The sequence below is a fragment of the Orycteropus afer genome, unplaced genomic scaffold (assembly GCF_000298275.1).
Source record: "Orycteropus afer afer isolate SDZICR_OR568_19922 unplaced genomic scaffold, OryAfe1.0 scaffold00085, whole genome shotgun sequence".
Lineage (NCBI taxonomy): Eukaryota > Metazoa > Chordata > Mammalia > Tubulidentata > Orycteropodidae > Orycteropus > Orycteropus afer.
This window is the reverse complement of record NW_006921672.1, coordinates 7328382-7344431: the sequence shown is the minus strand read 5'-3', so window position 1 is coordinate 7344431 and position 16050 is coordinate 7328382. Positions and strand designations below refer to the sequence as shown.

The 16050-nt window shown below is 48.9% G+C and overlaps 1 protein-coding gene and 1 non-coding gene across 2 annotated transcripts; one reads left to right on the top strand and one right to left on the bottom strand.

The window, feature by feature from the left end:
• Positions 1 to 2428: 2428 nt before the first annotated feature.
• Positions 2429 to 14908, bottom strand: PSMB3 (proteasome 20S subunit beta 3). The gene is made up of 8 exons (XM_042781104.1): positions 14843 to 14908; positions 14482 to 14772; positions 14114 to 14281; positions 10587 to 10771; positions 8025 to 8132; positions 5260 to 5437; positions 3718 to 3812; positions 2429 to 2477 (listed from the first exon to the last, which is right to left on the bottom strand). Exons 1-8 carry the CDS (start codon positions 14906 to 14908, stop codon positions 2429 to 2431), a joined length of 1140 nt encoding a protein of 379 aa, XP_042637038.1.
• Positions 12040 to 12113, top strand: TRNAN-GUU. The gene has a single exon. It is a non-coding gene; the product is annotated as a tRNA-Asn (tRNA).
• Positions 14909 to 16050: the final 1142 nt, after the last annotated feature.

The window sequence follows — 16050 nt, the reverse complement described above, 5'->3', positions numbered from 1 at the left end:
GTTCCAGGAGCACATAGTGAAGCAGTGCTCATTCTCTCCTTACCTAGCTCAGGGGTTGCTGATCTGTGGCAGGTGCCACAAGTTGCCCCTGTGGCTGTTCTCAGTGACACTTTTAAGTTCCCACCACAGGCAGCTCTTCTCCCTCTTCCTGCTTCACTTTCTCACCTGTGCTTTAGGCCTCGAACAGGTCCCTGGTAGTGTTCAGGGCAAGAGACTAGATTCCTGCCCTAGTTACTTTCCCCTCTTCACAGTCTGCCAGGGCCTGCCCTGGGGAGGTGGACCAAAGACCCAAGACTCTGTCGGTAGCCAATCCCACCCCCCAATTGTCTTTTTACCAATTCAAGTTGGAAGAGGGGAAAAAAAAAACTTGAGCACCTCCCCACACCCCTGCCCCCAGCACTTGAGCTACTCAAATGTCTGGGGCTAGAAGGGACAGCGCATTTAAACCATCCTTGGAGCCCTGGCCTTAGACCTGTGGCTCCTCCCAAATCAAGAGACCTCACCTCTTTCTGGCAGTAATGTAGGGAGATAGGTCCGGCCTGAGCACAGGATTAAAGGGAAAACAGCACTCAGACACTTGCCCCCAAGTCTACCAGCCATCCTGCAGGGAGCAGTGACATAGCCCAAGCCCTCCTCTGAGATTCACCACTTATGAACAGTGGCCCCAAGGGGAAGGGGAGACTAGATGTCCATCAGCAGGCTGTGTTGAGATCCTAGGAAGGCTTGGGATGAAACTTCTAGAGGATCCCTTCCCCTTGCTCAGAGCCATTTTGTGAGGAGGTGGGAGCTAACAACCTTTAGGGGAGGCCCGGTGCTGTTCAGCACAAACCCAGCAGGTCGGATCATTGCAATCAAAAATGTGAATGAAGTTCAGACTCAACTTTTGGGGGAGCCAGATAAACCACCACCCCACCATATGTGTGTGACTTTGCAATTTCCATTTTTTAAATAGGAATTTTCAACCCTTTGTGCTTGTCTAATGTCTGCTCGAAACAGTTCGAGACCCTGTTACTGTTTTAAAATGCATGCCTGTTAAGATGAATCTCCAACTTGAGGAAAAAATAAAATTCAAAAAGCTTTGTGTACATCTGCTCTATGCGAGTCCTTTGGAAAAAAGCCTTTGTTTTTTTCAGAATGAAAAGGTTTTGGTCCCAGTTCTGCAGAGACAGCTTGGGCTAAAGCAGTGTATGGCTTGTTAAAAGAAAGAATGTGGTCAGTGACATCCCACTTTCAGATGCACTCCCCCAGGTGAGGAATGAATGCTGGCTACGAGTCAGACACTCGACTTCAAGTCCCAGCTCTCCCAATGACTAGCCATGGAGTTGACTTTGAACAAGTCACCCCTATGTATTTCAGGTTCTCCATCTGGACTCTTAAATAGTGTTTGGCTTAAAACCTGTTGTGTGCCATCGGGTAGGACCCAACTCACAGCGACCCCTCCTTGGATTTCCGAAGCAGTATCACTACAGGAGTAGATTGCCCAACCTTCCTTACGAGGAATAGTTGGTGGGTTTGAACCGCCAGACTTCTGGTTAGCAGTCAGATGCCTTAGGCACTATGCTACCAGAACTCCTGGCTTAAAAGCGAGTGGTTCTCAAAGTGTGGTCTAGACCAGCAGTGTCACTGGCACCTGAGAACCATTTAGAAATGCAGATTTTCAGGTCCCCCCCATCTACTGAATCTGAAGCTATGGAGGGTTCAACAAACCGTCCAGGTGATTCTGAAGGCTAATACACATAGGAGAACCACTAGGATAATGCACACTTCCCAGAATGCAGGTTGCAGTCATCTCCTGACCTTTAGAAAAGACATAGCCAGGCCACTTACAGGCCAATTAGGTGGGACTCTCAAAGAACAGGATCAAGGCATCAGTGGAAACTTCCCCAGGTGTCTCCAGTGTGTAAGCCACTGTTAAGAAACTGATTAAAGGAAAAAACTTAAGAGTACTTGGTCAAATCCTCCCTGAACTATAAAGAGACTTAAGGGTTTTCTGGTACAGCTCAGTAAAAAGCATTCTAGGCCTTGGAGTCAAATGGACCAGAGATTTAGATCCTTATTCTACCACTTACTGTAACGGACCAGGGCAAGTTATTCTACACCCTCCCTTTTCACATCTGCAAACAAGGAGAATGCTGATGACCTTGAGTCATGATGATGATTAAATTCTAGTATGTGTCATGCACTTTGTGCATAACCTAGCAGTAGCAGGCATCCAACAAGTGACTGGTAGATTGTGCCCACTGGTACACCAAAAAGAAAACCCAAGGAGCATGCAAAGCCTTGAGCAGCTATTTGTAACTGCCCAGCTGGGGACAAAGATCTGTGGTATAACTATCAAAGACCAGCACCAGGCAATAGTGAAAGAAAAACATTTTATTAAAAAAAAAAAAAAAAGAAATGGGCATGGGGGTGCAGGAAGAAGAGAGGGTTAGTCCATCCGGGCCTTCAGTGTCCTGGTGGTGATTTTGTCCTTCTCACTGCAGAGGGAGAAAGTCCCAAGAAAACCTCTATAGCTAGCTTAACTGCTGCCCTCTCCCAGCCCCGGGCACCAGCACCTCAAGTCCACACCTGTTCTAGGAAAGGAAATGCCACACAGCTGTCCTGCTTGCTCTGGTGTAACTTGCTTTACTCATGTTGCGTTAATACTGCTATTCCCTCAGCCTGTGCTGAGGGAGATGGGGGTGGCACACCAGCATGGAGAAATGGGAAGATTCTAGTGAAGGTTTTCCTAGATGGGGAACCTTTAAGAGTAGAGATGATACAGGCCTGGACTGAGAAGCCCCCCAAAGAAGGGAAGGAGCTCCTCAGGCCTACAGAGCAATAAAGAAGGTGTGAGGACAATACACACAAAGACTTGGGTGGTAAATGTCAGCATCAATCTCATTACCATGGTAATTAACCAGGCTGCTCAGTAACAAAAATGCTTATTCTGGGATGTCCCCAAGGAAAGCAGGCAGACGGTCACTTTCTACTTTATCCCATCAGGTCCCTGATGACAGCTCCCAACAAGTATGGGGTGGGCAGGTGGCACTTAGGGCTGGCTGGGGAATAGTTCCAAGAGCTCAGTATATCACACAGTTCTGGGTTCCAGACTGGTAGGATCTGGGGGAGAGCATGGGGACATGCCTAGATTTTAAATCTGAGGCAGCTCTGCCATGGCTCATTCCCACACAGATCTGAAACTTTGGGGACATGGTTAAGGAAGGAAAGAAATACCAACTGTCAGCAAGAGGAGACTCAGCCCAGAAGGCAGGAAGGGACAAGACAGAATGAGGACTGGGGACAGAGAATCCAGAGAATAAGTGAGAAGAGTGCTGCTCTACACTGAGAGGATCTCCAGTGATCGTCATGAAACAAAATGTGTACAAACTGTCGAGTGGAGACTAATTTGCTCTGTAAACATTCACGCAAACCACAACAGAGAAGAAAAATATTAGCAGACCAGTTCTAAAATGTTGGCTGCTGGTTGAAACTGCAATAGACCATAGGTGCTAACACCAAAAAAGAGAAGACTTTGGGTCGTGGAGGTTCATCAGCCAGAGGCCAGGAGATGTGCAGCCAGCCTGCTAGGCTCCCAGCTGCTACCTTAGGAAAACATGGGTTTCTCTACCCTATGATTGCCAAAAGTGCCTTACTTCTTTCACACCTGCCCGGCAGGCTGGGAAGGCTGGTGTTTGTGAGGGGAGATGTTCTAGACCTCTGCCAACTAATACTCACATGATGTGGACAATGACTCCCATCCCAGACACAGCATCCCGATCCACCGCATTCAGCATGGCTTGGGAGATGGTTTCAAATAAGTGTTCTGGATCCTGCCAACAGAGTAGAACCCTTTCAAATGCCAGGCCCTCAGGACCCTAACTCGGGCTGGCTCTGGAACTCCTTTTTTTCTAGGTGCAGGCCCTTTGGGGCTTCAAGTGAGGGATGGTTCCCTGGATGTGGAACCCCCTTCAGCTCCTTCCTTGGAAGGAGTCAGGGTTATTTATGTAAGGGAAAGTAAAAAAGACTCAGAAGATTTCAAGCCTCAAATTTCTTCCACTAACCAACAGTATGACCTCAGGTGAGTGACATGCCTCTTCACTAAGCCTCAGTTCCTCTTCAGTAAAATAAGAAGATGACTCCCTATTTGGTTCCCATGTGCTCTATCAGTTCCACTCTACCCTGGGATGTCCCCCAGGTACCTCTAATTCAACCTGTCCAACTATGAGCCTGTTTTGCCCCCAACCTGTTAGATAGAAAACCTGACCCTTTTCAGTATTGCACTGCCCTCGCTCCTGTTAACTCCCCATTTCCACTATCTTTGTTCAGGACTTCAGCGCCTCCTGCAGGTGACTACAATAGTCTGTCTCATCTACCTGCAGGCCTCTGGTTCCCATGGTTCCTTATGGCCTTTGGCACCATGCCTAAAGAAAAAAGTCTAAACTCCGTGGCATGGCACTTAAGGCCTTTTGAAGTCTCATCCCAATCTCAGTTTCCATCTCACCCCACACTCCCCAGCCCCCCAGCCACATGGAGCTCTCCCCACTCACTGAACACACCAGGCCACCCATGTACCTTTTTGTACAGGCTGTCCTTCTACCAATAAGGCCCCCTCTCCTCTCTTCTTCCTGGAAAACTGCCATTTTAACAGGTATTTGGGTATCTGTCTTGCTTCATCAGGCTGCAGTAAGCTCCTTGAAGACAGAGCCTGTACTGGTTTCCCAGAGCCTGGCAAAGTGGCACTCAGTAATATTGGCCAACCTTCACCACCAGGCACTGTTCTAACCTCTTTTCATGTGTTTCCCTCACAACACTTACAAGGTAAGTTCTATTATTATCCCCATCTTACAGCTGAGGTAGCTGAGGCACAGAGAGGTAAAGTGACTTACCTAAGAACCTAACTATACAGTGGCCAGTGGATCCAGGTTTGCAAGCCGATCTGGCTCCAGAGCTCAGCTGGTTGTGCCGCCTTGTTAAATGTTTGTTCCGTGAATGGAGGTGAGAACTCTGTATACCCGATGTGAGGAATTATTTGTTGTTTTAGCCAATACCTGACTGGGGCCTCCTAACAGAAGGTGTTCTCCTCTGGAGCCAGCCAGCCAGCACCAAGGCCCTGGACAGACAGTGGTGTTTCTGGACGGACACTCAAGTATAAACAGCTGTGGCTTTCTCACCTACTTGCACCACCTGCCCCATTCCCTGCCATGCAAACATATTTTTTTCTGATGGCCAAGAAGTGGGTACCTCAGAGTCCCACCCTGCCCCATGCTACCAACTCACCATGTTGGGCTCCCAGAGGGACTCACACATCCCATACATCTGTTCAGCACAGGTGCCACTGACCACAAAGTCGTCAGTCACCATGGGGCAGCCTATGAGGTCCAGAGAGCAAATGAACGGCTTAAAGGTCTTCGGGTCCAACCCAGCAATGACGGGCTCAGTGTAGTAGGGGCCAAACCTGTGGGGCCAGGATCAGAGATGGTAGCCAGAACCCGAAAACAATGACCTCCATGTTCAAGCCTACTCAGACAAGGCCCCAGTCCAGACATGGGGAGGAAGAAAGAGCCTGCTTGGGAAGAACACCTTGCCCTGTGGCCAGCTTTGCTGAACCCCTTCCCTCTCTCCTGGCATCTGGTAATGCTCTAAGACCTTGTTATCGTCTTCTCTTTGACACCTACCTTCATATCCTTCTCATCTGATCCTCTCTCCTCCTTTCTTTGGGAATTCTGCTTTCTTCTAATTATTCCCATCCTAATACAAGGTCCTACATTTGTACATCTGTAGCCCTAATCCCTTTCAAAAAAGGATTTGAAGCAGCTTGTAGGAAAAATACTGCTAAATAAAACTAAATCAATAAAACAGAATACAAGATATGTAAGTGAAGACATGATTTTGTTTTGCACCTCCTGGCAGAGAAAAGTAAAAAAGAGTCCGTGGACTGGGTTATTTTCACTGCTGATCACAAGAAAACAGCAGTTCATCAGAAACTTGTTCTAGACCTGAGCTTTAAAAAGGATCGACCTTTAGGATATTTTTGTACAAAATACTCAATAACTAATGGCCAATATCCTCAATAGAAACAAAAAATAAAGAGGCATTATCCATATGCTAAGGAGCCCTGGTGGTGCAAACAGTTAAGTGCTCAGTTGCTAATCAAAAGGTTGGCAGTTCGAACCCACCCAGCAGCTCCATGCATGAGACCTGGTGACCTGCTTCTGTGAAGATTATAGCCAAGAAAAAACCCTATGGGACAGTTCTAGTCTGTCACATGGACTTGCTGAGTCACAATCAACTTGATGGCACTTAACAACATCAACATCCATATGTAATGTCTCATAGCAACCTCAGAAATTCCTAAGGATGTGACCTGAAGTTACAACTCTGTAAAAAAAAAGATAAAGAAAAAGACCCAAAGGTGAAATAAGGGATTAGGAAAGGATGCCTCGATCCACTGTTTCTCAAACAGACCCCTGGGTATGAATTTCTATGAGAAATGTATAATTCTGGATGTTTCCTCTCAATAAACTAAACAAAGTTAATATAAAAACATCCTGGATTCTTCGAATATTAACCTTAAAATGGAACATTATGACCTGGTTCAGGAGCTGCACCTACACTGCCAATTATACTGCAAAAGTGTCACCTGAAGGTCAGAGCTGAATAGCAGTGCTTCACAAACAGAGGGGCCTCAGCAGATTTCTGGGGTCTTTGGGGAGTTTTGCCCTGTATAAAGGGTCTGCACATTACTCAAGTTCGCAGATCACTGCCTCAGCCTATCCTGCTGGAAAACTGATTATCTCAGCTGGGCTGTGGAGGAAGCTCCTGGCTATAGCAGTTATGAATCCAGGATTTTCCAGGTCAGCTTCAATGTCCCACGCTTTTATTCTTTTCAACAAATATGAGCCATTCAATACATAACTAAATATAAGTTAAGTTTTACAACTTTCTAAGACTCTTTTTATCCCCTTCCATATAAATCAATTGGCATTTTTGGTAAAAGTGGCTGCCACTTATGTGTGACAGGCAGATAATTCACAGCTGAGGGTATTAACTAATATTTAAAGGATAGGTAATCCTTACTTTGTTTTTAACTTTTTGATACTAAAGAGACAATAAAATGGCTCCAGGAAGGGAGATGGCAAGGACTTTTTATTTTCAATTAGCTAAAGAATATTTTTGCAACCTTTCTGTACATCTAACATCATTTCAGAATTAAAAAAGTTTTTTTTTTTTTAGTTACATGGGCATTACAAACAACAAATATGAACCCCTTTGTAAATACAATACTGAGTTGTTAATGAAAGCAAATATGGGTATAGGGACGGATAGATGGGTGAACAAGCTAAACAATTATGTATGTCTAAATGGAGAGTGTATCCAAGATCATATACAGGGTTGGCAGAAAATGGGCCTCTCGAAGAGTATGAAGGGATGGACACTGGGAGGAGGTAACTATGGGGAGGAAGTGGGAGGGGAGCTGCTGCATTGTAAATTTTGGTCAATGACATGAGACAAAGTATATGTGAACTGCTGTATGAAAAGTGAATTTACTCTGTAAATCTTCACCCAAATCCTAATAAAAAAAAAAAGAAAAGAAAAAGAACTTAGTTTGTAATCCTGCCACCAGCTTTTGTCCAGAGGTGAACAGAGAGTATATATAGGGTTCTTTATTCAATTCCAACCTATCCTCTGCACTGAATTCTACAAATAATAAGATCTCTGCTTTTCGCTTTGTAAAGTCCTCAAACAGAACTCTCAAAAAGAAACATAACCGATTCTTAGGCTCCCTGCTATGCCACAGAACCAAGTACTGGAGTAAGGGCAAGTTCACATCCCATTTGTGCTCCCTGCCTTCTTTTGAAGCAATCCTTTTCTTTCCTATTTCGGTGTCAGATAGGCCCAGAAAATAAGGATATCATCCTGCAAATAAGAAACGGGAGAAAAGGAACACTGTCCCCTCCTATCCCTTGCCAACACCAAAGGCCTACTTTGCCCCCAGTCACAGACTTCTGGGTTCCCAGAGTCCTGGACGACACTTCACTCACCGTTTCTCATACAGTAGGTTGGCCACCATGCTCATGAGAGTGTAAGGCCTGATCTGCCGACCTTCCTTCAGCTCATACAGGTTCAGCCGGAACTTGAGGCGCTGCGCACTGTGGTGGGAGGAGAAGGTGAAGAAGTAAGTCATTGCCAAATGTCCCCTAACACCCACCCTGTGGAAGTCAGGAGGGAAGGGAGACAAAGAATCCTAATACCTGCCAAGCCTCCTCTCTTCTCCTCTGTGTTTCTCACCAGAAGCCCAGCCTCACTTCCATGTTCAGGACTCCTTGTCCCAACATTTATCACCTGTAAACATGCTACTGTACTAACCTTTCTCTCCATACTTTTTTTGACGAGAAGCAGGAACAGGAAATGGATTTTCCCTCTTTTTTGAGGTATAATTTATCTACAATAAAATGCACAGCTCCTTCCACACTTTTCTAGGGTGTGTGCCTACAGATATAAAGTCATAGAAAATTTATAGTGGAAAAGAGCAGTAGATAAGACAGCACAGACCTAGCCTAAGCCTTCATCTTCCCACTTAACTTTTCCATCCATGAGAAGATGGGCCAAATAAATACCCCTGGCGATGAGATAATGCATGGGTATAGGACAAGGTGCTTGAAAACCTCCTAAGTCCTGTGCATGTTAAAAGGGAGCACCTGCTGCACAAAGGGACTGGAAGGTGCCCACGAAAAAGGTCCACACCCCTCCCTCCTCCAGCACCATCTCAGAGCCCCAGGATAGACCCCTGCACAGAGCAGACCACAGCCATACTTGCCAGAGGCAAAGCTACAAGCCACAGGACGCTAGACCTAGAAAGAGCCTAGATAATACGACTTTAGCTTCATCATACAGGTGAGGAAACTGAGGCAGAGAGAAACTAGCCATTATTGTCCACAAACAAGCAAACACATTGAGGAAAGCCTCCTGAAGAAAAGAAAATGGTGTGAGAAGAACAGCAGGCTAGAGAGAGCAAAGCTGATGGGGCCTTCCTTCACACTCGAGGGAACCCTAAGTTGTCATTCTCGGATTCCACCTAGGACAGGAAAAAAGAACAGGTTGGGTGAGATTTCAGGAAGGCCTTCAAAGCTGTATGTTCTTGAGACTTAGGGAGCTTTAACAGAAATGAGAGAAAATTTCCAGTCAAGCTGCCACTGACATTAGTGAATCTCTGCTCTTCTAGGAAAAAAGCCCAGGGACAGCTGCTCCTTAGATTACCAGCTTCTGGAAGCCCTTGGCACCTGTGACCACATCTCCCCTCTTGAAACCCTATTATTCCCTCACCATCTCCTCTGGCTTCTCTTCTTCCTCAACTGAGATGTAAAGTCCAGCTTTGAACTGCAACTTACTTTCACCTTTATAGACTTTGTCCCTCTAGAATCTGCTCCCATGCAACTAACACATCATTAATGCCTCTCATCCCTGAGAGGTAATTTCAAAACGCTAACTGCTTGCAAGATGGTTCTACTTGGTTTGCCTTGTCACCTCAAAACAGGTCAAAAATCAAAGTCATCGTATTTCCCCAAAAACTAGTCCTCCCAATCCCTACATTTCAGTCAACATGTTCACAACAGGTATCACCTGTGAGACATCGGAGGACAGTCTGTATTCCACCTATTGTTCTACATATTAGGAATACAAAGACGATAAAGACACAGACCCTGCCCTTAAGAAAGGACTGCCTTCGCCCCACAATGTCTAGTAGCTACTAAGGCTTGTCAGCAATAACTCTCAGAAACCCCCTCCTTTCCTTTTCCTCCACTACCACGCCTAGGCTATCACAATAGCTACCAACGTCACCTCCAAGCCTCTTTCTCCCATCACATAACTATTGTCAACTAGATAACAAATCTGGTAATTAATATGCATCAACTCTACATGGGTTAGTTACATTTCTGTATTGTCTCTCAACTAGATCTTAAGTTCTTTTAAGGGCAGGCTTTGGCCTCAGAGACACCTGCCTTAGCATCCTGGTTCTGACACTCAACAGTTTGCATCTTGAACAAGATACTTTCTGAATCCCTCAGTATCCTCATTTGCAAAATGGGACAGTAACATAGTTAAACTGCAAACACAATTAAATGAGTTTATGTATATAAAGTGCTTTCCACAGAACTTGGCACAAAGTAAGGCTGGTTAGTATACATCGGTCTCCCTCAGAACAGCTGTTGTTGTTATGTGCCATTGAGTCAGACCGACTCATAGTGACCCCTCCTTGGGTTTCCAAGGCAGTATCACTACCAAAGTAGATTGGCCAACCTTCCTTCAGAGAAGTGGTTGATGGGTTTGTACCGCCAGACTTCTAGTTAGCAGTCAAGTGCCTTAGAACTACGCTACCAGAGCTCCTTCAGAACAGCTAGTGGGTTCGAACTGCTGACCTTTCGGTTAACAGTCGAAGCACTTAACCACCGCGCCATCAGGGCTTCTTTACATTGCTATGCTGTCCGCCAAAGTCTCAGATACAGGACGTGCTGAGTAGATGACTGACATCCAGGCCACTCAAGACGCCAGGCAAGGCTGGTCCTGGAAAAGGCCTGGGGGTGGGCAGGGATCCCAACACTTACACGGTCTGGACGTCAGTCGCGAGCCCCGCCAGGCCGATGTACAGGCGATCTCCCATGGGGAAGATCTTCTGGAAGTCTGTGGTCACCATCTGGGCCTGAATTCCGAAGCGCCTGTCGGCCGCGATGGCTACACAGTTTTTCCCCTTCATGGCCATGACGGCCCCTCCGTTATAAGACATAATGGACTGGGGCAGACAGGGGCGAAGGAGCTCAGGGTGAGGGGACAGACGTGGCCATAGCCCTAGGTCCAGCCCCTACTCCGGAGGCTCCTAAACGCCCCTTCCTCCACTGTGGAGGCAGCTGGATGCCCCGAAGTCCGGCTCTGAGATTACTCTCTGTGGCGGCGAGAACCGACAATCACCCCCTTGGTCTCCACCGCAGTCAGCTCCCCTCCAAAGCTGCTTCCTTCCATCGACTACCAGGCCCTCTACGCCTCCCAAACCTCCCTCCTCCTTCCTCAATGCCTACCCTGTGTCCCTTTTCCTCGATCCCAATCTCACCATGATTGCGGTGTAACAGACCCCCAATCACCGCCGCAACTCCAGTAAACCCGCTCTAGTCCTCACGGCTCAACCTGCCTCGCTGCTCTCTTTCCATCAGCTGAAACGTCGACTCTTCCGGGCCATTTGGGCTTTCGGTTGGCTGTGCTTTCTTGTCAATCACTGGTCCTACGTAGTTTGGTTGAGAGGCCAAAGCCGAGGGAGAGGAAAGGGGAAAGTGAAAAGTCACTGTAAGTGCGGAAGAGCTTTTGCGTCGCGGTGCATGCTGGGATCGCGGCGGACCCAGACTCCGGCGGCCTGAAGCTAGGGGCGGGGCCTAGGCCGCACGTGGCCTGGGGTAGCAAGGATTTACTGGCTCCGGAGCAGGGAGGGGGAAGCAGGTTGCTCGCCCAGTGGAAGGGCCGCGGTAGCGCTTGATCAACTTGTGTGGGGTCGGACGTATTACTCATTCGGGCTTCTTTCGTTTATTCCTTTCAGAAATCTTTATTGAGCATTTATTGTGTGCCAGGCACTATGCCAGGCTCTACTATTCACTGGCTGGGCTGTAGAAAACTCCCATTAAATGCATATTTTAGGACACGGGGTGTCAGGTATTTCACAGGTGCTCAGCTGCAAAGAATGGGTTTGGAAGCTGGAGGTTGTTCTGTTTTTCGAGAACCCCAGCCAACGGCTTCACATGTCCCCAGGTCTCAGGTCACCCTCAAAAGGGACGTTCCGCGTCTCTTCACGTTGAAGATAGATTCTGGGGGTACCTGACGCAGACCCTGCCCAGGGCCAATGGAGGCGAGAGGTACACATCCCGTCTCTTGTACTGCCGCCGCCCCCTAGTACCACACCACCTTCTCTCCTGGGTTCGGCTTTCACCACGTAGCCGGGCTTTTTAGGACTAGCTCCTGCGCCGTCACAGCCTCGTTCCTATTGACTTGACTCGTAGCTACAGCTTAGCTACCGTAGTCTCTGTGGCGCAATCGGTTAGCGCGTTCGGCTGTTAACCGAAAGGTTGGTGGTTCGAGCCCACCCAGGGACGCTGCGTTTTTCCGTTTTCGACAATATGTCTATTCCTTTCTACTAATAGGAAAGTAAAAACTGACCTTTTTGCTCTTAACCGATGAGAAGCGAAAATTTTCTGTTGAAACGACAGAAGCAACAGTTTTTACATAGCAAATCAGAGGATCGTTGTTGAAAATTCGTTGTTGTTCAGTCAGTATTTGGGATAATTTCTCTGTCGTTTCCCTCCACCTTACACTCCCACCTCCCACCCCCATCCCTAAGCTGGATTGCAGGAAAGGCAAAGACAGAGGTTTTTGTCTCACTGTGCAATACGATTCGGGTTGTATTTTTCCTGAGAATAAAAATAAATTTGCACTGGAAGCTGAACAATTTTCCATTGTCTGCCTCAATCGATGTTATAATTCCAAATATTACATCTGGCAGGGAAGAGAATAGGAGAGAGAGAAAGACAGAGATAAAGTGAGACATGAAGAGAAACAAAGGTGAGAAAGGGAGGACCGTGGCATACAGAGAGACACAGAGAAATGAAGAGAAAAATGGAGAGAAGGGAAAGAGACCCATTTAATACAAAGAACATCAGAAAAACAACAATAACAAAATATTTTCCCCCAGAAATGTGCACACATAAGTGGTAAGGAGGATGGGGAAATAGAAGCAGAAACTGACAAAGGACATTGTTTGGGAGAGAGAGAAGGGTTTACATAAATATCATTTATATAACTTACCTAAATGACAGAGATGTAAAACCTATAAAACCAAATCCTGTGCCATCAGGAAGGTTCCAACTCATAGCAAACATGCAGAGAGGTAAAGATAATCATAAAAGCACATGGAGGAGCCACCATCTGTTACCGTTATTACCATCTTTAAGTGGCCTTCCCTTCTCCACAGCACTAGGTATGGACTGGAAATAATAATCTAGATTTCCCAGGTTCTTGTTCTCTGGGAGCTTCTAGTCTGACAGATATAGTGATTCTTTTGATGAGTAATTGTCAGCTATAGGACTCTGTGAGCTACTTCAACTAACACAAAATCCAGAAGGAAGCATGTCTGCCAGAGGCCATTCCAGAGCACCAGGCAGGAACACCAGATTTGTGGGGGAGAATATAGACAGTCAAAGGCTCTCTCAAGCAGTTCCTGGTCAAGCTTTCCCTCTCCCTGAACTCTTCTCAAGATGTGGCTTAAAGGAGGCCTTTTCTGGAAGCCCCTCCCCAGTGCTCATCCACCCTTAGCAAGGTGAGGGTCACTGTTGCAACCACAAGCAACTCAGCCCTTCCCATTAGTTTCCATGGCACTGGGTATCAGTAGGTCTGGTTTTGCCCTTACCTGCCTGTAAGCCTCTGTGCACAGAGCTCAGATCATCTGCCTTATGTCCCCTGCTCCTAGCACAATGTTTGACATTGGCACATGTCACATGCTTTTATGTCACTTACTGGAATAAAGACTGGAAAACCAAAGAACTTCAGGTGTGGGGAGGGTTGAGTCAGAAGGTTCTCCTGATAAACCAGAAAGGCCAGTGTTGTGGGGGCCGGTCAATGAGAACTGAAAAAGCGGGTTAAAAGTTCAATTTGGGTAGTGGGGGTCTTCAGCATATGTCTTCTCTGTGGCCCTTAACAGCTGTCTGCAGAATAAGAGGATGGTCCACCAGTGAGCACTGGCCCCATCAGGTGACCTTCCAAGATTAATAGATGGTAGCAGGGATGCAGAGGGACACTCTCCCCAGGGCAGCCCCTGGGTGCCCAGTGTGGATGGTAGGTGGGCCTGAGATTTCCCCAAAGTCCCTATGAGATTTTCTTATCATGGTCCCCATCTATTCTGTGACCTGGAGTCACTGCCACACTCTGGCTACCCACTTCACAGAATGATTTGGGGACAGAGTAACACACTTGCCCTGGGGACAGTGGGTATGTCCACACCAAGCACCTCCTATCCCTTGGGGGCTAGTGAACTCTAGGCCCTCTCCTGCAGGGACAGAGGAGGAGCAGGTGAGAGGACCCTCCTGGGCCTTCATCCTACCAATTCTTGGAGCACCCGCTCAGGGCGGATGTCTCTCTCGCCCATCCTCTTCCTTCCCACCCCTATTGAGCCGGTGTGGGCTGAAGCTGGGGTCACTTGGCGGCCAGTGTGCGCAGGTCTCCTGGTCACCGACCAGAGGATGAAAGCATTCAGTTCGGGGCCCCTGGGCTGAAAGAGAAAGGAAGAGAAGGAGGAGGGAGACGCTTCCTAGCTTTGATTCCTAATTTCCTAACGAGCCTCTTCCTAAACGCTTAATGGTGCTTCTGGCCGAATAATCTAGCTCTTGGGTCAGACAGACACAGCGACCAGCCCTAATAAATCTTGAATAACGAATAAACGAATCAACCACACTCCTGAACCCCACGGACCGTCGCTGTAACGTAGTATCGATTCGCTTCACCAGCGCTGGCCTCAACCTCTCCTCCTGACTTTTCCAAGCTTCCCTGATCGCTCTCTTCCCGGGCCGGAGTGACTGGGGACCGGAGCCCTAGCGCAGGGTGGAGCCGGGAGCTACGGTCGGAGTCGGCTGGCACCAGCCGCCGGGACACTCCCCCGGCTCCTCCTGCCGCGGCGGCGAGGGAGGCGCACAAGCCCGCACCGCGCGTAGAGCACACAGCCAGCCGGCGCCGGTGCGCGAGCGGAAAATGCGAGAACCGGTGCTCAGCAGGAAAAAGCGCGGGCCCAGCCTCCAGTCCTCGCGCCTCGTTTTTTAGCCATCCTGGCTCTCGCCTTCGTCTGGATTATTGTGTCCCACTCTGTCTTCATCTGGTCGCCCGGCCCCTGGCTGCGTTCCATTCTCCGCCCGAGGACGCCCGGGGCGCCAGCCACCACCACAGCTAACCGAGTCCCTGCCTCGAAACCCCCTCCCTCGGGCCAGAGAGTGCAGGGACCTCGCCCTTTTCCCCCTGCGGAGCCACGCAGGTAGAGACGAGGGCCCAGAGCGCCAAGCCGCCCTGGCTAGGTCCTGGTGGGTGGTGCATTAGACAGAGGTCTCTGAGAGGGGCAAAAGGAGGTGGAGAGGACAAGCTCACTTTTATAGGTGTAGTTATTAATCTTAAAAGACTGTCACTTGGAGTGAATGAAAATAACCTGCACGCGTGGCCGGAGGCGTCGTGTCCACTGCCGGAGGCCCAGCGCCCTTTGGTCGAGGCGGAAACGTGGGGGCCTGCCGAGTGAGCCACATTGCAGCCTAGTCCCTAATTTACCATTTTCCAGGCGCTCCAGCTCCAGCGACGATCGCAGGGTCAGTGGGAGGGAGTGGGGCACACAAATTTTTTTTCTGGGGGGGGTGAGGTTAACTGCTGAGGGTAACAGAGATGAGGATTCCTTCTCTGGTCGCAGAGTGGGGCTGTTTAGGGAGGGAGGGGTCGTGTCCGGATCTGGGGGGGCGCCCAGCACCGGCTGTGAGCACAGCCGCGCCAGCCTCTCCCCCTCCTCTTCGCCACTCGGCAAACACCCTGAAGGAATGAGGTCACGTGGGTGAGTAGTGGGCGGGACCTACTCTTGTCTGGAGGAAAAAAAAAGCCATTTTGTCCCCCCCCAGCCCCGTCCCTCCCTTCCCCCCTCCGTGCCCTCCCCTCCCCTCTCTCCCTCCCACCCCTGGCTGCTTTCACAAACTCCTTTCTTACGCTAGGTTTCTCCCCTCCCGCCGCCCGAGCGAGCGACACGGCTGCTGCCCCCCTTCCCTCCCTTCCCTCCCTCCCTCCCAGCCCCCCCTCCCCGAGACCCACCGGACCCCGAACCCAGGTAAGCGGACGCGGACTCCTCTTCCTTTCCTTCTCCTTACCCGCTAACCATCTAGGGATCGGGATGGGGGGGCCGGCCCAGGCTCCTTTCCAAACCCTTGTGGGAGGGGGGCAGCTTCGAGCGGGGCCTTCTTGCGTCCCCCGCCCTCCCCACCTCTCGTCTAGCTCGCCCCGTCCGCCTTTCTTTCTCCC

Coding starts and splice junctions, on each gene's coding strand:
- PSMB3 (XM_042781104.1), bottom strand. CDS start 14,908: ATGGAACGCAGCCAGGGGCCGGGCGACCAGATGAAGACAGAGTGGGAC. Junction 8,133..10,586: donor GCGACTGACGTCCAGACCGT/GTAAGTGTTGGG, acceptor CTCCCACCACAG/TGCGCAGCGCCTCAAGTTCC. Junction 3,813..5,259: donor CCCTCTGGGAGCCCAACATG/GTGAGTTGGTAG, acceptor CTCTGTTGGCAG/GATCCAGAACACTTATTTGA.